The following is a 25355-nucleotide window of genomic DNA, read 5'->3' as shown; positions in this document are numbered from 1 at the left end:
AGTTAGGCCTGTCGCAATAATCAATATATCGACTTATCGCGCAATATATGTCCATGACCTCAATAATTTTTGGTGACGCAATATATTGCACATTATATTTACTTAAAACTTAATGTCACCATGTTTTGTACATTCCACTTGCGCCTGTGTCTTTTGCAGCTTCTCGTACATAATGTGGTGTAGAGGTGCTAGTTTCATCTGCAGATATGGTCTTGTTTAGAGATCTGTGTCTTTGTGCATACGGACATCTGACTGCTAAGTAGTGATTGTGTTTTTCAGCAATAGTGTGCGCCCTTAATTTACAGAGAAAAGAAGGTCAGGGACAAATCTGTAGATGAGAAAAGTCTCCAAAGTTAAAAGTCTTTGTGCCTTTTTCTTTTTTTTTCTACTTGTTACTTTGCACTTTTTGTTAGAAAATGTTTATTTACTATTTACGCAGTTTTTTTAAGGTATCTAATATTTTGATAATTTCCATGATCTAAATATTCTTAAAAATTAAAAGTTCGTTGTCATTTGGAAGTGTGTAGACCTTCTTGCATTATTATGCTGTTATATTATGATTATATATTCAGTTGCATAAAATGGTCTTTAAAATGACGCTTTAAAATATCGCTTATCGCAATTATTTCTGGGGCAATATATCGCACAACAAAAAGTTGTTATCGTGACAGGCCTAATTGCATCATTATAAACCTGCCTGTCACCGCACTCATCTTACCCTGCCAAGAACGTCCACAGGGAGTTTAGAATTGAGGAGCACTGGTTTGACCTTATCGCCCGTGAGCATGCCGCCCACTGGAGAGAGGCTGTCGAAGATGGCATCGAATTTCAGCTTCTCCTCTGCCTATATGACACCGCGACACACAAACATTCATAAATGAGCAATTAAGTAACTGGTGCATTGAACTGAAAGTGCAATCTAATTTATGACTAATTCTAATGACAGCATTTATTTAGCAACTCGATTCTAAATAACCAAAAATCTATTGATGATATCTGACCTTGACAACCCATTGGCAGTCCGTGGGCACGGGGCCAAACTGAAGAGGACTGCTAGTGTCATGCTAGACAGGAAGCAGAAGAACAGTCATTAATTCACAAGAGACATAAAGCGGTTTCCACCACATAAGCAAATAAAATCACCAACTCAGCAGCTTTTAAGTCATTGGTAATTATACTGTGAGGGAAACGTGATGTCATTTTCCTGATCTGGTGAAGAGGAAGAGGAAGTTAAGGTCTGACTTACAAACTTTGGGGGAGGGACAGCAGCATTTAAGCTCTTAAGAGACACTTCAAGTCCATTCTGAGCACATGCCACCAAACGGAGGGCGACAAAAAATTGCTGAGAAGTGACAAACAGACAAATATAGTTGAGAATGTATTGCTCAAACAACTTTTCTCTCAACTTTTTTTATGTACCTTGATATTAATGCTTTTTAAAATACCTGCTTGTTTAGCGAGCCTTTGCAATCTGAATCTGCTAAGTCCCATATCTGTGGAACAAAGAAGAAAATTAGACATAAGCATAAAAATGTTTTTAAAAATAATGTGTAATGTAACACAAAACTAACACAACAGACTGCATAAAATCAATACAGCAATATAAAGAAGGTAATTCAATTACACCATCTATCGTTTTCTATTTAAGTCATCTTGATGTTTCCAGCACTCGTCAATCAATTGACTGCTTTGCATTTCCCACACTGCTATATTGGAGGCATGCTAACTGATGTTACCTTGCCAAGGACCAGGTCTGTAAGGCCAGATCTCTTTAAAAATAAGGCTGCATCAGTAGCTCCTACACGCCCACTGCTGGACGGATCTACCTGTAGTGGAATAAAGCATACAAAATTATTTAAAGTTTGGGGTCTGTAAGGTTTTTGAAAGTCTCTTATGCTCAACAAGGCTGCATTTATTTGATCAAAAAGCCAGCAAAAACTGTAATTTTATGAAATATTATTACAATTTAAAATAACCATTTTCTTTCTGAATATATTTTAAAGTGTAATTTATTCCTATGACGCAAAGCTGAATTTTCAGCAGCCATTACTCCAGTCTTCAGTGTCACATGACCCTTTAGATATAATTCTAATATGTGACCCTGGACCACAAAACCAGTCATAAGGGTCAATTTTTCGAAACTGAGATTTATACATCTTCTGAAAGCTGAATAAATAAACTCTCCATTGATGTATGGTTTGTTAGGAAAGGACGATATTTGGCCGAGATTCAACTATTTGAAAATTTGGAATCTGAAGGTGCAAAAAAATCTAAATACTGAGAAAATCGCCTTTAAAGTTGTCCAAATGAAGTTCTTCGCAATTCATATTACTAATCAAAAATTAAGTTTTGATATATTTACAGTAGGAAATTTACAAAATATCTTCATGGAACATGATCTTTACTTAATTTCCTATGATTTTTGGCATAAAAGAAAAATCTATAATTTTGACCCATACAATGTATTTTTGGCTATTGCTACAAATATACCCCAGCGACTTAAGACTGGTTTTGTGGTCCAGGGTCACATACGTTGATTTGGTGCTCAAGAAACATTTCTTATCATCATCAATGTTGAAAACAGTTGTGGTGCTAATATTTTTGTAGAAATCATGATTTTTCAGAATTCTTTGATGACTACAAAGTTCAAACCAATTTATTTGAAACAGAAATCTTATGGAACATTATATATGGCTTTAAGCAATATATCGTGATATCAATTTTGGCCATATCGTCCAGCCCTACCCTCAAGTCATCCTAGGTGTATATGACTTTTTTCTTTCAGACGAATCCAGTCAGAGTTATATAAAAAACTGTCTTTGATCTTTCAAGCTGTTTAATGCCACTCAGCGGGTGTTGCATGCATCAGTCCAAAAGAAGTTAAATAAAAAGCGCCCATCCATTAAAAAAAAAAGTGTCCCACACGGCTCCGGGGGGTGAACAAAGGCCTCCTGTAGCAAAGCGATGCGTTTTGTAAGAAAAATATCCATATTCAAATGACCTAGGATGACTTGAGGGTAAGTAATTTGTGGGCTAATTTTCATTTTTGGGTGAACTAACCCTTTAAGGTGTATTTCACTGTCATATTTCACTGTCACTGTCTGATATCTCAGATCATTATTTAGTCTTGTGCAAACTTCATATAGCTAAAACTGTAAATTCTAATCCTTGTTACAAGTATGGTAGAACCATCACTTCTACCACAAAAGACTGCTTTGTAAGTAATCTTCCTGATTTATCCCAATTCCCTAGCATTTCCAAAACCTCAGAACAACTTGATGATGTAACAGAAACTATGGACACTATGTACTTGCTACATCGTTAGAAGAATGGCATCTACGCTAATATTAGTCTGTTTCTCTCTTATTCCGAGGTCACCGCTGCCACCAGATCCAGTCTGGTCCAGACTTTTGTCTGGTCAGAGGAGAACTGGCCCCCCGACTGAGCCTGGTTTCTCCCAAGGTTTTTTCTCCATTCTGTCACCGATGGAGTTTTGGTTCCTTGCCGCTGTCGCCTCTGGCTTGCTTAGTTGGGGACACTTCATTTCCAGCGATATCGTTGACTTGATTGCAAATGATTGCAAAGATACTATTTAAACTGAACTGAGCTGGATGATGACATCACTGAATTCAATGATGAACTGCCTTTAACTGAAAAATTTGTGTTTACTATTGTCATTTTTGCATTATTGACACACTATTTTCCTAATTAATGCTGTTCAGTTGCTTTGACACAATCTGTATTGTTAAAAGCGCTATATAAATAAAGGTGACTTGACTTGACTGTATATAAAAGAAATTAACAATCAAACACAATCTGAAAAATGAATCAGGACCAATGCAATGCACAGATGCTTAGCTGGAGAGATTCAGTCGAATGAGAAATCAGTAGCAAGATGTTTAAACCAAATGCTAGTTCAAACAAGCTGCTTCACTCACCATGTCCTGTTCGGTTTGCAAAAGTCATCACTAATTCATAGCGGCATCCTCTTACTGAGCGAAAGACACTTACGGGGGACAGAAGCCTCAGAGTGCTTTTAGCTCAAACTGACAGTGCGGTGAGGTTTATATTTCTCTTCTTCCGCTACGTGCTCTATAATGGCAAAGCGAAACATGACACAGAAAAAGCTGATTAAATGCTTACCTGTCGATAGTATTTCTCATAGACAGGATTCCCACTTGAAAGCTGCAACCAAATAACACAAAACTTGGTTAAAATCAAGCTGAAGACATTGTTTATTCTCTCTAAAACAGGTCATACTGATGAAACTTTGAATCAAGACATAAATAAGCCAATTAAACAGCATTTTCTTCTAAACTGTTGACTTTCTTGGCAGCATTGATGCATTCAGGCCTCTGAGAAGGAAATGTTACAGCCATCTGGCAACCAGGTGAACATTTATAAAATGGCATTGTGAAAACATTTCAAGTACTTACACACCTTTGTCGTATTTAAAGATGTTGATTATACACCCATTCACACATAAACGGAGGCTTTCTAAAGTCTTCTGCCATTCTCTGCTGTGCACAACACAAACACTGAGCTTTTGTTGAGTTGTGATTCACAAAAGTCGGGCAGAGTAACGCACATTTGCGCAGCTGACCTCAAGCCAAACCATCGACATCGGGTTTAGTCATGGCCTAAAGGCTAATTTATAACATATGGACGGATCAAGTGAATTCAAATGCATTATGGAGACCAAATCATGATTGTTAAATGTTTTTTTTAGTAATCGCCAACCCCTCTGCCAATCAAAAGCTATTAGGAGCTCATAGGATCTTTCACATCAGACATCTGCATCACCATGAAGCATCAAATTGCTTTTCTGGCCATGTTAGACTAAGTTCTTCCAGAACCCAACTGTTTTTTAAATTGTAGTTCAACAGCTCTGTCGGTCTCCCATCAGGTGGTTACTGGTGCATGCTAATGCGATGTTGGCACACAATATTCAGCAAAGTGCCACCAAACATTTCCTTGCCCCGCTGAGAAAGGAGTAGGAGTTTTTGTTGTGCTTCTTTATATATATATAAAAAAAAAAAAAACTCCAACCACTTTGGCCTTTCAGGCTGTTCTGATTCCAACTCATTTCCTGAAACTTATTCTGGCATGTTCTACTTAAAATGACCACACTCCTACAAAGCAAAGACTTAGTAAACCATGATTAAACATACAACAAAAAATACCATCAACTAAATCACCAAAATTATCTTGGCATCCTAATCTGTCTTTCTGTCATGCTGTCTTTACACTGCAAAGTCAACAAAGAAGCTAAATAAAAATATTACAAAAAGATGCATTTACAAATGCTTAAAAACATAAATCACAATTGCAGAAATAATGTGGTGAAAGTAATGCTACAAATATGATATTATGAAACATTAAATGATTCATAGAAATTATACTTTTTAAATAAAATGTAAAAAAAAAAATACAAAAAAATATTCAATGAAAAAAACCTAACATTCTAAAAATCAACATTTTGAATATGATCATGGTGACCCACTGGATCGTTTCGTGGTTGTTATATGCCTCCTTGCAATGTCTCAAATCATAACCTATCCTTCTGGAATCATAGAAAGCCAGACACACCGAAGACATATCAGACATGTCTTTCTTCCGTCTAAAGTCTTCTTGATGAGGTAATGCTGCAATGCATATTTCATGCATGTGCGCCTTGCTTCTAAAACTGAGCACACCATCAGCTGCATGTGGTCAACACTACAACCACCACTGCCATTAGAGAACAGTGTTATTCTTAAAGCAACAAAAGTAGACAAGACGGAAACTAAAGCGAGGAACATTTTAGACCATCAACCTAATCAATGCACGAATCCCTCTGGACTATTAAAACAGCTATAAGTGACTCTATGCATGTAATGAATATGTTGTCAAAGCCCTTTCGTACAGAAGACCAGCTGTACGAGTGTCACTGAAGCTATTTCATTAATATTTCACTATACACAAAGAACACATCGGAAATAAGTTCATATTTATCTGGTTTGAGATTTCTGACTCATTACGATATTATTAAGACAGATTTTACTCGCCTATAACCTTTTTTGAAGGTTAATGATCTGTTTAGCCAGTTAGCGAGTGTCAAATGCTTTAGCTAGCTGGCTACTTAGTTTACAGACTGTAGATAAGAAGCAAAAAGTTGTTATGGGTAGAATCATGAAGTCCACAAAAGTGAAAAATACACAAATATGACTGCAATAGTATAGTACATGCCACATTTGCATAAAATAACGACTAGTTCCTATTTATTAATATATGAAAAGAGAAAAAGCAAAGCTAGCAGTGAAGCAAAACTTCCTGCTGCTTTTTTCAATGCCTCTAGAAACACCCAGCATAGTTTAACGCACTAAAACACACCAGTAATCCAAACAACAAGTGAAATACGTTCTTAATATTATAATTTAAGAGTTATTTTGACATAAATTGAAGGAGCATTCGTCATTGCTCCTCTGTTAAGTTTTAATGTAGGCAAAGACACATGATTTCACAAGCACTTTCACACGTTCATAGCGGAGACATGTAAAAATACAAGCTGATCTAAAAAAGTACAGTAACTTTGGATGATCTCATGACACGCAAAAGCTGGAAAAATAAACTTTAGTTTATTTAATCCAGCCTCCAGCACTGACACACTAAGCTACGCCCTTACGCAAGTGCCTAAAAGATCACACTGAAACTTTTTCTCTGCCCAAGCAAATGGCTGAAAACAACTTTAAACAGCTGCGATCAGACAGCAGGGTGTGATAATTTTCCACCCTAAACCGCAAAAATAAAGTTTAACGGATCTGACAGACGTATGAAACGAGCTGGAAAGTGGGTTGGAGAGTGTTATATCTGTGTAGAAACGGAGGTTACCTGAGTCAAGGAGAGACTGGCAGCCATAGTGTTTCTGTTCCCACTAGTTCATCCTGCGTTGATAGGCAATGGGCAATATAGGGATGCTACAAAACCTGGTACTGGATTACTCTGTGGAATGATGCTAAATAAAACCCGGCTCTGGATTATTCAACGGATCTGTAGGCGGTGGGTAGCAAGCGATGTCACTGCAAAACTAGACACTGGAGTTCTCGGTGGATCAGAAGGATAAACAAAACCTGGAGCGGGAATTATCAGTGGATGAGGACTCAATGAAGTGTTCAGTTTGTAGTGCTAAACTCCAGAAAAAATAGAATTTCTCCTTTCCATTAGATTAGAAGTTTTATAATGGAGGTTTTCAATTTGTGTGTAAAAAAAAAAGTGTGTTGTTAATTTTCACATTTTGTTGAAATTCTAAAGCTGCTGTATCTTAAAAGATGAATTAAACAGTTTTACATTTTTATTTTATTTGACATTTTAAAACATGAATTGAAATTTACAAAGTGGTTTTATTTTCATTTTTGTTTGAATTAATACATTTATAACTCGTGTCTTCATCTTAATTTTAAGTGTAGTCCCCTATACTTGACAAAACACAGCTTAGATTTACTTGAAAACACACACACACACACACACACACACACACACACCCCACACTACAACATGTAATTTTAACCACAGCCCTATTTTACTCATAACTGAAAACCAATATTCTACAAAGTGCAAGTGAACATATATGCTGTGAAATTAATATATGCATTTATTATATTCATAAGATTATTGATTAATATTTCAAAGAGTAAAGTAATTAATTTACATCACATTAGCTATGTTTCCGTCACCCTGTTTTTATGCACATTTTGAAGCATCAGAAACGAGTAATGGAAATGCCAAATTTCAGGCAAAAAAAATCTCTTATTTTGCAAAAAAAAAGTTTTTACGCTCGCTTGAGGTGGTTTTTGTGCAAAAAAGGGCTAATGCGAATAATGGGAGCGGACTGATCTCGTTGCACAGCATCTGAAATGTTGTTATGGTCATTCTTAAATGCCCAGGCAAAGTCTGCCGTCAAAGTATTTCTGTATAATTGCTTCCCAGAACTGCCTTACACAACTGTGTTCCTAAACAGCAGGCATCCACCTCTGAAACCAATGACCATATTTATTGTGTTCTCTTTCATCATCTCGTGTTTAACATCCACCTATGGGAAGGGCATCCGTACCTGACCTCTGCAGAAGCATCCAATTGCACCAAGTCTGGCTAGACAGACAGAAGCATGCAGCCAATGTAAGGCCGCAACCCCATACCTGAGAGCATATAAGGCCTGCATGCACCGCTGTTCTCCAATGGAAATTCGCTTCTCGCGTTCTCCAGCGATGCCGTCTTAAAGTTTCCACGACTCAGTGCGTCAAGCTCGGCCTTTCTGACTTGGAAGGGGGACACATCATCCCTTAACTGGGCTGACCAGCCCAATCCTGCACTCTCTGAAATAAAGGTAATAAATAAACAGCTAAATAAATAAATACAAATAAACAGCTGTCACTGGGGCGGTACCTTTTCAAAAGGTACACTTTTGTAACTATTAGGTTCTAATATGTACACTTTAAGTACCAATATGTACCTTTAAGGTACCAAAATGGACCCTTTAGGTACAAATAAGTATATCTTTTGAAAAGGTACCACCCCAGTGACAGCTGCTGTACCTTTATTTCTGAGAGTATGCTTTCCCCTAAGAGAACATCTTTGCGGGCAACCTCCCATTGGCCGACAAACCAGCCAGTTCCGGCGATGATGACGACGCGGGTCTTCTCGGGGTCACAGAGGACGAGGAGGCCATACCGCCCTCTGGCGTTCCTGTGGCGTTCTTCTGGCGTTCCCCAGGCTAATGCCCCTGTGGCCTTACCCCAGTCCATCCTCCTGGACATGTGTGAACAAGCTGCCGCTCGCCTCAACATGTGGCTGGCGCCACAGTGCGCCACCGACCAGGAAAGGGACATTTACAATGGGAAGCCGCTCACATTCTGAAAGAATAAATCTCTTCCATCCTAGAAAAGGGAATGATTCAGGTGGTGCCCCCGAGTCTGATAAATCAGGGATTTTATTCTCGTTATTTCCTGGTTCCAAAGAAGGACGGTTCTCTCCGCCCCATTTTGGACCTCCGAGTGTTGAACAAACATTTTGAGGAAATACAATTTCAGAATGTTAGGATGATTCCAAGGGCCCAATGAGGGAGAGGGGCCCGGAACGTGATTTTTACAGAGGGGGAGAGAGATAATCCCTCTGTTATTTGCCCAGCCGTGGCGCCTCCCCCTCCGCACAGACCTATCTCAAGCGTAGGGAGATTTATCACCCACACCCAGACAGGGTGGCTCTCTGGGCCTGGCCCATGAGAGGACAAACTTAAACACACTAGGGCTTAGCTCGAGTATGGTTGCTACTATACAGAATGCCAGGGCCATTTATCAAGTTTATTTGTACAGCGCTTTTCACGATACAAATCATTGCAAAGCAACTTTACAGCAAATTAAGTTTCTACAATATTTAGTGGTAGCTTATCAGTGGTGACTGTCAATTAATGTACATATGGCAGAAATGTACGGAAAAATCCATTTAAGACATAATAAAACAGACGATGAACACTTTATACACGGTCCTTATATGGTTTTAAGTGGCAAGTGTTTGAAGGGTGGTGTGACGGGCGTGGTCTCACATCGTATTGGGGCTCAGTTGCTGATATTTTGTGTTTCCTACAAGACCTTATGGATAAATGCTGGTCCTTTTCCACAATTAAGGTCTACCGGGCGGCTATTTCTGCCTGTCATGTGGGCTTTAATGGCTCAACGGTCAGGCAGCATCCTCTAATCCGCAGATTTATGAAGGGTGCCTGTCGTTCTTTGCCAGTCATCAGGAGAACTGTTCCTGAATGGGACCTCTCCAAGGGATGCTTCTGCAGAGGTCAGGTACGGATGCCCTTCCCATAGGATCTCTCCATTCAATGTTTCAGAGAACCGGGGTTATGACAGGAACCTATTGTTTCGTCTGCTCGCTCGAGGCGCAAGTAATTTATTATATATAAAAATGATTATATTCAGTGGCTTCTCCTTCTTTTCTTAGTGATATTTGATGCCAGTTTATCAGGAAGTGATGATTTTGTTTTCTTTGACTTGTAATATTTGGTTCTTTGCCAGTCATCAGGAGAACTGTTCCTGAATGGGACCTCTCCATGGTGCTGGAGATTCCGTCTCAATATCCTGTTGAGCCCCTGGGAAGTATTTCCCTAAAGCTCCTGTCCTTCAAGTCAGCTTTGCTCTTGGCCTTGGCATCAGCTAAACGTGTCAATGAGCTACATGCACTCTCTGTGCATTCCTCGTGCACTAAATTCTCTCTTAGCGGAGATAAGGTTTTCTTTAAGCCTAATCCGGCTTTCACATCGGAGGTGTTGGAGTGGCACTTTGGCATATGAATCGAAGGGAGTGCAGCCCCCAGCTTCTCCCTATACGTTTGTGCATTACTACCGACTGGATGTCACCAAAACCTTGGAAGCATATTCTGTTTTAGGGGTGGGGTCTTCATAACCCCTCCTTGTTACCTTCCTTTTTCTTTTCCAATTACACATTGTAATAAAGAAACATAGGGTGAATGGGCCAGCAAACCACGCACATTCATATCAACAAGCATGTATTTACAGTACATTCTTGCCAGGGTGTTTATATATGTGTTGTTGGGTTTATTTACATGTGTGTACCCCATACATGTTTCATGTCCTGTATGTGCACAGCAGTTATATGTGCGCGTCAGGGTTGCCAGGTGCATGATTACGGGATGTGTCAGGCACCACCTCCTTGGGGCGACCGTCTTTCTCTGGCTTACAGAACCTCACTTTGAGTGTATTGGGCAGTCGGGGAGCTGTCCATGTCTCTCCCATAGGTGGATCTCGAACATGAGATGATGAAAGAGAACAATAGGTTACTGTCGTAACCCCGGTTCTCTGAAACATCAAGTGGAGAGATCCACCAGCTTTGTCCTGCTTGCTGCATGAGAAGTGAATATACTTACTGGAGAACAGCAGCGCATACATGCCTTATATGCTCTCAGGTATGGGGGTGGGGCCTTACCGGGCATTGGCTGCATGCTTCTGTCTGTCTAGCCAGACTTGGTGCAATTGGATGCTTCTGCAGAGGTCAGGTACGGATGCCCTTCCCATTGGTGGATCTCTCCATTCAATGTTTCCGAGAACCGGGGTTATCAATAACCTATTGTTTCGTCTGCTCGCTCGAGTCGCAAGTAATATATATATATATATACTACTTTTCTTAGTGATATTTAATGCCAGTTTATCAAGAAGTGACGATTTTGTTCTCTTTGACTCGTTGGATGGAAACGGTGATCATCCGCACGTTTAATGTGATATTCAAATTTTGTGCAAAAGTTAAATTTGCAACTTTGGATGGAAACCCGGCTATTGACTCAGCTGACAAAAACAAAAAACAAAACAAAAAAAACCCAGGAATCCTTGGAATAGATGACTGCCACATGTGCTGGTAATAATTTATTTAGTTAATGCTCTCAAAAACTAGTCAAAACATTACTCTTTTTGTAGTTTTATTATTGGACAGCAACTTTTATACCAGAGCTTTTCTTCTCAATATGTCAAGGAATGTCCTTCAAACGCAAAAAGTACAAACTATATCTTTAAAAAAAAGGTCACAATCTATTTTGCTGGGAGAAGTATCTGATTGAAGCAGTATAGCAGTGCAATATTCACAATGGCTGTGAAATCTCTGTTGGAGAGCAGAAGTGTTACTAGAACAGCTATGGAACTTTCCTCGCAACACCCTTGAAATCTCACAAGCTTTCCATTTTTCCACACTCCACAGATTTAGGGCCTGATTACCACATTTGCCAAATTAAATCAATCAGCAATTCAGTTACTGAAAAGAACCAAAGCAAACACACACAAGAGTTTTCTCATTTCAATTCTTCATTTCAACTTTTGGGAAATCAGGTGCATCAGAATTTGCTTGCTAACCAAGGCCAGATCAAAACTGAATCAGCTTGTGAGATCCAGAGTCTGTTTAGGAAAGTACACAACCAAGATTTTAACCTGGTCACTGATAGATTGACATTGAGAGCGAGTAAGAGGTTATGAATTTGAGGTTTGAGTTAAGACGAAACATGCAATAAAGTGAGGACTCTCTCGCAAACCCAACATACACACACAAAACTGTGTCAAGCCAAAATGCTGTAGATGAGATGGCATCTATCTAAACAACTCGGTATATTCTGTAACAGAAGTGAAATTGGAACAAAATGGTGGCAACAGTACCTCAAAACTGCTCCACATTATCAACAAACTAGATAAAGTTAATGTTTTTTTGAGGTAATTATTCTAGTGTCTGAGTATTGTAGCTACCAGTTGATGACTGTTATGTTTCATTTCACAGAATTGCTTAGCAAAAAGGATATCTGACATTTGTAAACATGAGCGTTACATTTTTATGGATCATATCTCACACTATGTTGGCTCCCTTCAACGCTGCCTGAATGAAAATGCTTGGGACTTTGCTTGACATCATGCAAATGAAAATTATGAAAAAAGTTAATCTATAAATAGGTTTGTAGTAGTGGAATGGGACAAAAAAATCCTGCCGGAATCATCCTACACACAACAAAAAGGAATGTCCAGCATTAGTCCAGTTCTCTGCATTATACCCCATTAGTCACAAGTTCCTGTTGAAATCTACAACTCGTCTTTGAGTTTAGAGTCTGTTTCCTCTTCTTCCTCCTCCTCCTCCTCTTCTTCTTCTTCCTCTTCCTCCTCCTCCTCTTCTTCCTCTTCCTTATCTTTATCTTCCTCTTCATCCTTTGCCTCCTCCTTTCTTGTCTTTTCCTCTTCCTCATGCTTGTTTCTTTCTTCTTCTTCTTGACTTCCCTTCATCTTCTTCTCAGCATCCTGAGAGGAACAAAAACATCAAAATGAGAAATTTTATCAAAACTACAATTAAGTGAAAAATTATTTAGGACAGAGAGATAATAATTGAAGAAGCATACCTTTGTGGCACCCCAAGTCTCATTGCCAACCTCTTCTGCCAGCTTGGGGTCGTTGGTAATGAGGAAGCTGTCAAAAATTGTGCCAGACTTCACCTAAAAAAAAGAAAGAAAATACAAGGAAAGGTGGTTTAAAACATGTCAATAAACAGTTATTAAATATTTGAAAACTGTAACTGTCTTTGAGACACAAAGCAAATTGCTACCTGCCACAGGTCCAGTCCAATCACTCCGACGCTATCGTATTTATAGATTTCGTTGTTAGCGGTGTACTCCGGGTTATCAATCTCAGGGTGCACCCATTTCCCCTTGTAAGCAGGATTGTCAATCTGGCGGGGTTTCCACTCACCCTTGAAAAGATTAAAAATTGAATTTGGGAAACAGCAAACAGACCCAGTATTCATTGTGACAAAACAATGTTTTTAGGTATTATCTGCATCTTTGTTCAATATTAAAGCCAGCATGAAATTTAAATTTACCCTATACATTTTCTAAATGCATGTTATTGATCTTATTGTGAACGATTCATCCATGTAGTCTATGTGTTTCATTTTTGTAATTTGTCTCTTAATTAGATCTTCCAGTGAAATGACTTCTCTCTGTTGATGTACGCCAGGCTTCTCCAATCTGCATAAACCCACCATTTCTCACAATCGACCTCAAGCTTACTTTCAGCTCTGCCTCCATCCAATCAACAACTGATGGACTGAACTACCCTTCCTAACATTTATTACTTACGATAATCGGTTTTACTCTGATGTATGTCACAGTGCATAAAAAAACGCTATGTTTTTAACATAACGGTCGCTATGTCCGTTAAAGGAACCACAGTTAAAGAAATGTCAGTACCTTGTATTCAGGATTGGTGACCATGGGCGGCTCCCACTCCCCATCCATCTCATCGTCCCAGTCATCAGGCTTCTTGGCATCAGGATCAGGGATGTTCTCGGGTTTGTCCCAGTCCTACAGAAACACAAAGACAAAGATGATATCAGACAAGCCGAGATGAAGATGACACATAATTTTATACTTTATATCAGAACAGCTGTTCTGGAAATCCAGCAAATGAAACAATTTACTTGGTGATCTTTGCATATCCACCCCAAATAGTGGCTTATAAAGTTAATCTGTTTTGCGACAAACAAGAGAAAGAATCTCTTTGGTTTCTGGACGAACAACAAGGCCTTACCTCTGGTTTCTTGTCATCAGGGTCGTCGATCTTCTCCCTCTCGTCCCAGTCCTCAGGCTTTTTCGCTTCAGGATCTTTGATCTTTTTGGGAGGCAGGAAGTCCCAGTCTTCTTCCAAAGATCCAGACTCTACCTTCTTATTATCAATCTTGACTTCATAAGTGTTGTCAGGATTGACAATTAACGTGTATAAGTGGGTGTATTCATCATCCTGGATGATAAAATACATGGTATATGAACTTGTAGGACTGGTGCCATGGTGCATTATGGGACAAAAAACAAATAAATCAATAAATTAACAATAGGATTACCTTGCATCTAACGTCTTTGTTGATCAAATGATTTTTGCCTTTGTAATTGAAGATTACATGTACTTTCTTAGTGCCAGGGCCACAGATGTCAGGACCTGGAAGTGATAAAATGCAAATTAAATCATCCTGTGTCCAAAAGCACAAAATGTTTTGATACATGTCCAATTTCACATCAGATTTAAGATGTTCATCAGTAAAGTGATTATTAAGATGCTCACCAAACATGATATTATATGTGGAGTCTCCATGCATATCTTCCTGTTTGAGGTCTGATGGGAAAAGTTTGATGTAGCCTCCACCACAGTCAATGCTCTGCTCATGTTTTACAGTGAACTGGATCACGAGGGGCTGATCCTTGTTGCTGAAATCAGCGAAGCGGGATGACAGCGCGTAGAAATGAGCATCCTGACTGGTCTGAAGACCTGCAAGTTTACAATAAGATATCTGAGCAACTTTTAATAACTTTTCAGTTATTAAAATCCCCATAGAAATCATCTGATGAGTAAGGCTACAATTAATGATTATTTTGATAATCAATTATTCTGTCAACTGTTTCTTTGATTAATCGGATAGAAAAATCCAAAAATCGATTAATCGGTTTCTTTCTTTGATTAATCAGATATAATAATAATTTAAAAAAAAATCATTATTAAAAATAGAATAATTTTAATTAAAAATACAATTTTTAATCCATTATTTACAGAATTGTTATTTCACGTTCGATCCAACTTTGTCCTTCAAACAATGTGTAATTTGAAGGCAATGAAAACAAATATAAATGTTAAAAGAGACAAAGTAGGAGGAACACACATTCAATCATCAAAACATGTTACATATTTACTCCATTATAATAGCCACTTTAATGCTACCGCTTTCATAAAAAAGTACAAGTTTAAAATTCTACATCTACCATTTAATGTACAACAAGAAATATTAGAGAAAAATCAAATCAATATTTTTTTTTTTGAAAGACTGCTAATTTTGAATGTGAAATAAAAACAAATCTGCTTAAAGTAAATGAGATACATATGGCCTCAAATATATATTTTAATTATATACATTTATATTTTTCATTTCACACTGTCTTTAAGGCATACTATATTCCTCAACCTCAGCAAAGCACAAAGTTAGACAAAAATGGGACTAAATTTAGTCTGTGCCAGGGTTACTGGGCCCTAGAGTACACGTGGTTTTGTAATGTTTTGAAACATAGTAAATATCAGATGGTGTTATTATATGCCTGCAGCTCAGAAGAGCAGAGGGAATGATGTCACAGACAGTAGCCCCTCCCCTGGAGTATTATTCAGTGCATAAAATAATGCAAAACGGAGGAAACCCCAAATTCAAACAAACTGGTGTCAGTTATCTGGAGCATGACATATATAAAGCACCACTCACCCTTATCTTTCTCAGCATCACCATAAAATTTGCCTGCAGAGAGCACAAACTTGCCATAGTCTGATTTATGCTTGGATTCCACCCATCGGCTCCTCCAGGTGTCTGAAATGTGCATGTGTGACATGAATATGAAATTAAAAGCATTAGCATGTATATATTTATAATTATGAGTAATATCCGATTAAATCAAGGACGTTTGCTACTTTGACCATATCATTCATCCATGCTGCCTTGACTATTTGTTATAAAAATAACCACTATCTAAACCGACTAAGATTTTTTAATTATTAGTATTATTATTACTTAATGAATGCAACACACCATTGTTGCGAAGCCATTAAAAATGTATATAGTGAATCCATCACATATAAAATCAAGTCTATTGTGACTCCATCACATGCTCGAAAGTCACAGAAAGCATAAATTGCATTCAAAAAGCATAAAAACACAAATGCTTTAAACTTACCACCGTCTTCAAATTGCTCTCGGAAATAAACAGATGATTCTGCAGTTATTAAAGCGATGAACACGGCCATAAACAGTAGAGATAACGCTGTCATCTTTGCAGTAAAATATATACCCTTTTAAGGGAGATAGAATATTAAAACATAAAGAAATTGATTTAATAAGAAATATGAGGCTTGAATATGTATATAATGAGCTCTGTTTGGATCTTCACATGCCTGCAGAAATCACTGTGCGCTGTTATCTTTCGCAGAGTCTCGCCTCTAGACTGGGAACAGATGGCTGGCTCTGATTGGACGGTAGCTTGAGACGACAGCGTCACACCGGTCAGCCAATCAGATCATTTGCGGAATGCCATGGGAACGTCCTTTCTGGCCAATGCCAGCCGACCACGCGTTTGGCAGACACTAGTGATGAGAAGACTCATTTCCGCGAATCGGTTCAATGAACCGGTTCGAAAAACGGATTCAGTGTTCTTACGTGGTCCCTGACATCAGCCAGTCAGTGGCATATATGTCTATGGTCAGTGGTATATTACATGATCTAAAATCTTTCATTAAAGCCATATATACATATTACTCTTTTTCAGATTATAAAACCGATTATACGCGTTTTTTTATTAAGTTTTATTAATTACGGCGTTACTGGCTTTTTGCACGTTTTAATAAAATGCTATACAACCAAGTCTGTGTCATCTATGTAATTAAGCGGTCTTACAATAAAGTTGTGAATGTAATATTTCTGATATTTGGTTATTAAAGAGATGGTGTTTGGTTCGATTAGTGAATTGTGTCTCGAAAACTGCTTCCGCTCGATTCGCGAACGAATTGTTCAGTTCTATTCGTGAATAATTCAGATCGGCTTGTGTGAAGCAGGTTCAGCCCGTTCAATTAAAAAGATCCGACCAGATTCGAAATAATATTCGCTCAAGAAGAGTAGGGATCTAAAGCTGTTTCACTGATAGTTTAGTTGTGAAATTGTTCAAGAATAAGATTACATGTTAATGTTATGAATTTTTATTTTCACTGCAATTTATTAAACCAAGCAAGTGGTTTAGTGGTTTGCAAAATCTATATTGAGATATCAAGTTAAGAGTTTGAGAGCTTGGCACAATATATTTTATTTCTCTCTTTCTCTTACATTAGATAAATATAAGTAACAATGCCATTTCCCGCTGGTGTCTGTGTTATCAATGGGAATTGGAAATGCAGAATTTAAGCTTGCTCAACTAATAATAACAAACAGCACTAAGCCAAACCCTAAGAAGAAAACTAAATGTTTAGCCATTTCATTTTAAAAATGCTGGTAACAAACAAAATCCCACCCTGTTTGGCATCACTTGGCTGATTTTTATTTGTAGACAAAGCCCTTACAAAAGTTTAGAATTTTAGCTGGTGGCATAAAATGGTTCATCCATCAAACCTTTAGTGATGTTCAAGCACAACTTCAAGTTAGTTCTTTCAGTAAACATGATCAGAGCTGACAAGCAAAAATCAAAAGGCTTATGCTACTATTAGCAAGGAATTTGTCAAAGATGCATGTTACTAGCTGACAACTGAATACAGTGAATAAAATCAGATCTGATAAATTGGCAAACTACAGAAAAATGCATACTGGCCTATGTGAAAACATGTGCATTACATCAAGTCTCAATTGTAAAGCAATGATTCCTTCAATATCATGTTTGTCAAGCTTAACACTAGCTTTTTTTCTATCTTCATAATCTACCATTTCAATAGCACATCTTTACTTCTTTCCCAACAATGAATCATTTTCACATTTTTATATCAGAATGTGTTCACAACTGAAATATCAATAAACAAAAACCACATACAACATCTAACTAGTTTTGTAACATTTAAAGAGATTGTAACCTTTAAATATACATGACACAATAAAGTATACAATAAATATATTAAATACAAGATTTTTTTAAATTGTTACATAAGTCTTGAAATATGATCTTCAATGCAGACAATGATTGAAATGCCAAAAATAGGCAAAGTTCTTAAACGGCAACTAATAGATATATCCGAGGAAAATCATTTAAAATGGCCTTTTAGTTTGTGAAAACAAACTCATTTGACAATGATATACTTACAAGGAAAGCCTAGCAGATCCAATCAATTCATTTTTCTATTGAATATCCTGCTTTGCTCAGAAATACATATTATGAAAGTAAAAAAAGGTTATGAACAGCAATTCCCTTTTAACTAATTTTTTTGTGAAAAAAACAAACACTGGTTTTGCTTGCTTGATTAAGAGGCTTCCATTGTAAGTGCATTACTGTAAATGCAGTTTTTTTTTAAACTGTAACATTGCTTGGGAGAAGCAGATAAGATAGATGTAGATAAAAAGTTCTTAAAAATATCATTTCAGTAGGGTTTGTCACAAGCAAACCCCTCTCTCCCTGCCCTGACTCTCAGAGTGTAAGATAAAGAGTTGCAACTCTATATATGAAGTTTTTTCTGCATTGTTTGCATTTGCATTTCAGATATCAGCAGTCATTTCTGCTTCATTCAAGTATACTCTGTGTTTCTTTAATGTCACTGATCTTATGTTACGGTCCGTTATGGTAGAAAGAAATTGATCCTTTGAGGAATGGATTTGCAGCCCTGTGCAGAGAAGAGTTTCTCCTCTTTAGGAACGTACAGCATGGCTTTAGCCACTTCATCCAGCGTCCCCTCATCCGGCTGAAGGCCTCGAGCTGCGTATGCATCACGTGCACACAGTTTCACATGCCGGTACTCCAGCGGCAAGAATGGTACAAAGAAGTCAATCAGATGTCCTGACATGAGCTCGCTCTGAGCAAAACCTCCTGCAAAGGTAAAAAGTAAATTGAGAACACGAATTATAACATTTATAGTGAAAACCACAGACTAAAGACATATAGGTGCATGTATATATGAATTTAAATATGCAACATCTCGGAGACATTTGTCAAACATTTAGCAATTAGATTTAAAAGAATGTTATGATATGGTTGACTGTGTGCTGGTACCTTCTGCCTCCATGGCTTCAGCACGCAGAAGATGTTCTAAGTCTTCCATGCCGATATCTTCCCTATTCTGTCCTGAGTGCCAGAAATCCAGTGCCACCTCATTGATGGCACCACCACCGATATTGCTAAAGCATGACATTAAGGAAACAGCAATTAATTTTTAGTTTTTTAATTGGATCATTTTCAGATTCTGCATGCATTCTGTAGAGTAAACTTACAGTGTATGTATAGAGGAAAACATTGCTTAAGAACTCCAACACAAATGGGTTCACTTGACAACTTATGGCTGTATGAAGCCATCTGTTAAGAACATACCAACCTTAAGAACAGAAATATGGCTTTCCTATAGCTGACCCCATCCACATTATCATAGTGGTCCATATAGGGCTTTATGGCGTCGATGAGTCCTGGATGAAGCTTTTCTGCCTCATCAAAGATAAAGAGAGTCTGTGGGCATCGTAGGACCATGTCTCGAATGGCTTCTCTTAGCTGGCCCTGGTCGCAAACAAACTCACACAAATACTAATACTGATCGTAAAGTTCAGGATTCACTAACACATACGTGCATACTTCAGAATTTGGAAAGAAATCAATCAATTGTACACGGTGTCATTTCTCTGTTCGCTGAATCAGGTTTTCTAACTGAACTATCCAAGTATATCAAGGTTAAATTGCATAATCATACCAAAGCTTTGGCATTTAATGGCAGTCGTCCAATAAATGTTCCCGAGAAGCCCAAATAAAGTGATTGTATTGGACGCCTGCCTACGTGAACTGCATTGGATTTAGTTTTTTCAAGCTAAATACATCCAAGCAGATGAATTATAGTACAAATAGCAAATATTATACTAATGTGTAACATTACAATGTAACCAAATACTTATAATTCGTTTGTAAAAGGTAAACTAAATCAACAAATGAAGGCTGAATCAGATCAAATGACCTGGGCAGCCATGTGGATGTTAACCATTGAAACTTTGCTCACCTTGTACACATCCACCAATCTCTCGTGAGAGAAGTGGAAAGGGGCAATGAACAAACGCACACATTCACTCTTTATACCATCCCGGTACAGGTTGTCCGCTACTATCCGGGCCACAAAGTTCTTGCCTGTTCCAGACCAGCCATGAAAGGACAGAGTCAGTGGTTTGTTGGACTCAGGGTTTTTGATGAAGCCTTGAATGGCTTTCAGAATCACAGACTGGGCCAGGTGCTGCCCATGGAGCTTCATCTGTAGATCTCTTTCCAATCCTGAAATATTCATTGATAAGCGCATGTCAAGGAAAAAAAAAAAAAAAAAAGAGAAATTCATTTCAATAAATGTTCAGACTATTCCATGATTTTTGTTCAAATTTTCTGATATTTCAAGAATTTCCACGATTGTAAAATATTTGTATTAAATAATGTATGCATGATGTTGATGGCTGGCTCTACCTGTGATATTATTTGTAATCCTACAGTCTCCTGAATCACAGCACTGACCCAGGCTGCAGTACCAAGCAGTCAGCATGCTAGTGTAGTATTGGGGAAACCCTGACCAAATGTCCCCAGTAGGCACTGAGAAGAGAAGCGTTACATAAGCCTGCAGTGAGTTAAATTACAAACGCCATTTTTTTTTTGCCATTCTTTAAGGAGAGACTCGGAAAAGTTTATCCAAATCAACTTAAAATGCATTATTTTAAGGAGAGACTCGGAAAAGTTTATCCAAATCAACTTAAAACGCATTATTTTTTATTATCATTAACCATATACATTTCATTATTAATAATCCGTTCACAGATTATAATATAATTTATACATTATTGTTTGAATTTTTAAAAAACGAATTCATGAAAATATAGTTTGCAGAAAAAAATAACGCGACACGTTGGTTATCCATTCCAATTTTACATTTTATGTAGAATATATTTGTGTGTTTATATTATCATTATAAACATTTTACTATAGCATATATTAAAATATATCTTTATTTATATATATATATATATATATATATATATATATATATATAATATAGAGCCTATTCTATCTTTACCTTGTTGGGTCGCATCATCTTGGTGTGGTTGACAGTCTCCTTCCCAAATATTGCAATAGATGTAATTGAAATAATAGGTAGAAACATTTGAAATGCTGTCGAACTGGAAAAAATCCGCATCAGCCGAAACAGCCAGGAATGAGAGCAAGATTACGATTGAAAACATCGGTGCCGCCGGAAACATAGATCTCGCAAAGACTGTAACATTGAGCTAGCCTATTAGATGTAATAATTGTAGCGTCCATTCATATGTACATCCAAGACTCATTGAGTGCAGGCCGCATAAGCGCTCAATGCTCGGAACTGAAACCCGACGTCACTGTCCTCTTTGGAATAGAATGAGCGGATAGACTAAAACGGTGTAGAAAATGGGCAGGGTTTAGCGCAGTAAAAACTTTTTTTTTTTAAATTTTGTTGCATCACCAAACCAAAGGCTATTAAAAATTAGAACTACTAAAATTCAAACATTAAATATCCTAGTCATTTAGATTTAACGTCGATGAAGAAGCACAGACGTTGTCATGTGGCAACAGCTCATTGACCAATCGCAAAGAACTTTATGGGAGGTAGAATTTACATAAGGCATCACCGCTCCTGTAGACCCGATGATTGCTACTGAACCGTAAATCTTTCAAAATCAGGCAAACTAAGTGTAAATGCTCAGTCCCATAAAGATGCTGCTATTCCAAATACTGAGAATGTGGCACTTACTGTGGAAACCCATTTCCGACAATGAATTATGCTTCAGTAAATCTTAAATCAAAATGATTAAACATGGAAAAATGACAAAACGTCAAGAAACAACTTTTAAGATGTCAACTTACAAGTCCTGTCGCGACTTAAGTCAGTTTTGAGCTGCAAGGGACATGTAAGAAATTGGCTTCCATAGCTTAGGTTTAATTAATCAGTGCTCAACATTAAAGGGGTCATATGATGCGATTTCAAGTTTTCCTTTCTCTTTGGAGTGTTACAAGCTGATTGTGCATAGATAAGATCCCTTTAGTTGTAAAGACTAAAGTCTCAAAACCAAAGAGATATTCTTTATCAAAGTTAAGACTCTGCCACGCCCCCCTAAAACGGCTCGTTCTAACACGCCCCCACATATCTAGGTCACTATGTGGGAGTATTTGCATAATGCGCCCAAACGTGCATGCAAAGGAGGAAGGCGTGGTTTCAGTAACCGCAGTTAGTGTTGAACCAGCCCTGTGTGTTTCTAGGCGAAAGCAAAAGCACTTTATTTGGCCTTCCAGAAGTAGATGCATTTAGGAATCTTTAAGATCACTTACAACAGAACAGCAATGCATTTTATGGACGACCGTTTCGTGAACCTAGGACAGGTGGTAATGCCGACTTTGCCATGACAATCTGGCGCTTCTGAATCAGCTACTGTTTTGTTATTAGTTTAAGTATTTGCTATTGACTGTTCAAATGCGGAGTTTTGCGCATCGTGTGTGTGAGAGAGAGCGAGAGAGAGACACACAGTAGTCAGCCGTCTTAACTGCGCTTGTGTACTGCATCATTACGGTGTCTGTCAGGCGACTGTTCCCCTTTCGGGCTTGAACTGATGGTAAAACTAATGACATTTACTGTCTTTACATTTATTTTGAAAGATGAAGCTCGTGATTGTGGTAAGGGGCGTTACATTTCCGAAGAGTGCTTGCGGAGTTCGGCCAATCACAATGCACTGGGTCAGCTGGCCAATCAGAGTAGACTGCATGTCGGAAGGAGGGACTTTGTAGAAAACGAAGCGTTTGAGAGAGGCGGGGCATATAGGACCTACAATAATGTACAGTATTTGAAAAATAAATGTTTTTTTTTCAACATTAAAGCATGTGAACATATTCTGTTACACCAAATAATGATCTTTAAAAAAAAAAAAAATATAAAAGCATCATATGACCCCTTTAAAAGTATAAAAGTCATATTGCATGCTACCAAGTGCCTGAAAGGCCTGTTAATTAGTAATTGATAAAGTCAATTAACCAACCCACAAATACAATCATACATCAAACACCTTAACTTCAGACACACCTTTGATTTTACGACTTTATTGAAGTAATGACACCTCAAACTTGACAGTTGTAACAACGTAGTTGACAGCTTTGAAAAGGTCACTTAAATGCTCAAAAAAAAAAAAAAGACGACCAGTGACTTCAAATCAGAAAGCGATTAAAGAATCGAAGCTCCCTCTGGAGCATCATTCAGAGGAGTCAGATGCAGGTAAAACGGTTCTACAAGAGAAGAAAAAATAAATACATTTTAGAAGAGCACAAGTGCAAATATTAAGGTTAAAGTAGTGTAAAGTCAACCTCAGATATATGGAACGGTAAAAGGATATAATCAGCAGATTCATTTGGCAGAATCATGTCATCACAGGTTGTAAGAAAAACAAAGAAAACATGGTCACAATCATACCTTATACCATATGGTTTTTCCAGAGCCATCCTGGATAATCTTGAGCTCCCTAAAAAGAGACTGCCATTGGTTAGTTGGTCACAATCAACACGTTGCCCCAATCCAGGACCTGGGTTCAAGTCAAAGCCGGTCCACATTGTGTGTTCAGGTCAAACATTTGGAAAGCACCACAAAACCCAACTACAAAAGATACTGGAAAGTCTGCAAACAAAAACCAACCTTAAACACATGCCGCATTCATATTCACATGGCACAAAGGAGCAGTCACCACCACACCTGTCAATAAGCACACCCAACGGTTAGAACAGAAAACATCCATGAGGACCAGGATTTTAACATGTGACCTGATCAGCCAGAGCTAATATCCAACCTCCATGGCAAAAGTCAGTGGATATCAGATTCATCACAAATGGTCAGAGCTACAGATTTACAACTACAAAAGGAATACAATACTTACAGTGACTGCCATCAGCACATCATGCTCGTCATCAGTCCTAAGAAAGACAAAAGGATAAATTAAACTCACCGTCCCACTTTTAAGGAGTTAAACGCACAATTACGTGGTCTTAAGTCAGAATGTTTTAACATGTCCTCAAAAAGATCAGAGACCTGATTCAAACTCATCAGTTTGAGACCACCTTGGTACCAGTCACAGCCAGGGATGTTCATTTTACTGTATAACGGTTAACCAACCGTAAGAATTTTGACCGATTAATACAATCAGTTAAACGGTTTATAAAAAAAAAAAATAATAAAAAAAATGTTTTGCTGCATGGTTAAAATACACTACGCATATATAAAAAAAAAAAATGCATCATTTCATTCAGAAATATAGGCCTAATGCCGACGCAAAGTTTACAAACATTGTAATAAACACTAAACATAACTAGGCTATTTTATTTCCCTCACTCAACAAATCCTTTCAATTAACAGCATTTAGAAGACAACAATTAAAAATAAGCTATAGCAATATAAACGACAACCCAAAACGAATTTAGGCTAAAACGAAACTGAAACCAACGTTGGGTCTCATTCCACACAAAATCAAATGTTTCCGTATTCACAATATTTTAATGTCAAGTTATTCATCACGTACTTCACTCGCGTTCCAATATCCACTTAAAACAATGTTTGGCATAACATCACGGCGGTACTGTGGTAACCCTTAATGGCACAGATTTTACTACATAGTTTTTTTTTTTTTTCCATGTTTGACTGGCTGCATTTTATTATGATAAAGAACAGGCTGCATTGTCAAGGTAGCAATGCTTAACTGGGCGCACCGGAGCAAACACTTGAATTTTGTCCTTCGAACAGTGGAAGCAACTACTCCTTTTAGTCATAAAGATAATCAGAATTGTAAAAGATTTGCCTTTGTGTACATTCACAATAGCAAATCTTTGTGCTTTTGTAAAAGCCTAAAGAAAAATAGGATGCCGCTTTGTCGTCCGTTTCCTTTCACGCAGCACAAAATTGAACCGAAACTCTGCATACTAGGCTACTTGTTGCACGGTTTCTCTCATTTTCTTTATTCAAGTAAAAATATTTCTCGTATAGGCCCATTTAATAATAATAATAAATATATATATATATATATATATATATGCTCAGACACTTAGCCTTTCTA

General features: G+C 37.7%; 3 protein-coding genes and 1 long non-coding RNA gene across 5 annotated transcripts in view; all 4 read right to left on the bottom strand.

Moving 5' to 3' along the window:
• The window catches only part of LOC107743869 (epidermal growth factor receptor substrate 15-like), a 30064-nt gene extending 23129 nt beyond the window's left edge, over window positions 1–6935 (bottom strand). For both annotated transcript variants that reach the window (XM_016557320.1, XM_016557321.1), the window contains exons 1-7: window positions 6871–6935; window positions 4144–4185; window positions 1737–1826; window positions 1446–1493; window positions 1247–1342; window positions 1002–1064; window positions 719–844 (exon numbers count right to left, since the gene is read on the bottom strand). In XM_016557320.1, the coding sequence (XP_016412806.1) occupies window positions 719–844; window positions 1002–1064; window positions 1247–1342; window positions 1446–1493; window positions 1737–1826; window positions 4144–4185; window positions 6871–6897 (492 nt within the window). In that variant the 5' untranslated portion in view covers window positions 6898–6935. The remainder of the gene's footprint in view (window positions 1–718; window positions 845–1001; window positions 1065–1246; window positions 1343–1445; window positions 1494–1736; window positions 1827–4143; window positions 4186–6870) is intronic.
• A 4464-nt stretch (window positions 6936–11399) lies between these two features.
• On the bottom strand, window positions 11400–16555 carry LOC107743868 (calreticulin-like). The gene is made up of 10 exons (XM_016557319.1): window positions 16496–16555; window positions 16279–16393; window positions 15813–15914; window positions 14633–14836; window positions 14415–14509; window positions 14105–14314; window positions 13765–13878; window positions 13122–13265; window positions 12919–13011; window positions 11400–12820 (listed from the first exon to the last, which is right to left on the bottom strand). The coding sequence occupies exons 2-10, from the start codon at window positions 16370–16372 to the stop codon at window positions 12608–12610; spliced, it is 1269 nt and encodes a 422-aa protein (XP_016412805.1). The 5' UTR covers window positions 16373–16393; window positions 16496–16555; the 3' UTR covers window positions 11400–12607.
• A 1765-nt stretch (window positions 16556–18320) lies between these two features.
• Window positions 18321–21780, bottom strand: LOC107743897 (torsin-1A-like). Its single transcript, XM_016557347.1, has 6 exons — window positions 21314–21780; window positions 20713–20835; window positions 20264–20529; window positions 19598–19773; window positions 19279–19403; window positions 18321–19095 (listed from the first exon to the last, which is right to left on the bottom strand). Exons 1-6 carry the CDS (start codon window positions 21495–21497, stop codon window positions 18848–18850), a joined length of 1122 nt encoding a protein of 373 aa, XP_016412833.1. The 5' UTR covers window positions 21498–21780; the 3' UTR covers window positions 18321–18847.
• Window positions 21781–23345: 1565 nt separating this feature from the next.
• The window catches only part of LOC107743867 (uncharacterized), a 4730-nt gene continuing 2720 nt past the window's right edge, over window positions 23346–25355 (bottom strand). Inside the window, exons 11-14 of the long non-coding RNA XR_001640431.1 lie at window positions 24186–24222; window positions 23948–24004; window positions 23736–23837; window positions 23346–23544 (exon numbers count right to left, since the gene is read on the bottom strand). This is a non-coding gene — a long non-coding RNA (uncharacterized LOC107743867). The remainder of the gene's footprint in view (window positions 23545–23735; window positions 23838–23947; window positions 24005–24185; window positions 24223–25355) is intronic.

The sequence above is a fragment of the Sinocyclocheilus rhinocerous genome, unplaced genomic scaffold, assembly GCF_001515625.1.
Source record: "Sinocyclocheilus rhinocerous isolate Xijiao unplaced genomic scaffold, SAMN03320098_v1.1 scaffold377, whole genome shotgun sequence".
Lineage (NCBI taxonomy): Eukaryota > Metazoa > Chordata > Actinopteri > Cypriniformes > Cyprinidae > Sinocyclocheilus > Sinocyclocheilus rhinocerous.
This window is presented reverse-complemented; position numbering and strand designations above follow the sequence as displayed.

What these genes read in the sequence shown, in the direction of transcription:
- LOC107743868 (XM_016557319.1), bottom strand. Translation starts at nt 16,372, where the DNA reads ATGACAGCGTTATCTCTACTGTTTATGGCCGTGTTCATCGCTTTAATA. An exon ending in AGAGCAATTTGAAGACGGTG is followed by an intron (nt 15,915 to 16,278) that starts GTAAGTTTAAAG and finishes TGCACATTTCAG; the next exon opens with ACACCTGGAGGAGCCGATGG. An exon ending in TGATGCTGAGAAAGATAAGG is followed by an intron (nt 14,837 to 15,812) that starts GTGAGTGGTGCT and finishes GTAAACTTGCAG; the next exon opens with GTCTTCAGACCAGTCAGGAT.
- LOC107743897 (XM_016557347.1), bottom strand. Translation starts at nt 21,497, where the DNA reads ATGTTTCCGGCGGCACCGATGTTTTCAATCGTAATCTTGCTCTCATTC. An exon ending in AGATGATGCGACCCAACAAG is followed by an intron (nt 20,836 to 21,313) that starts GTAAAGATAGAA and finishes TTCTCTTCTCAG; the next exon opens with TGCCTACTGGGGACATTTGG. An exon ending in GATTACAAATAATATCACAG is followed by an intron (nt 20,530 to 20,712) that starts GTAGAGCCAGCC and finishes TGAATATTTCAG; the next exon opens with GATTGGAAAGAGATCTACAG.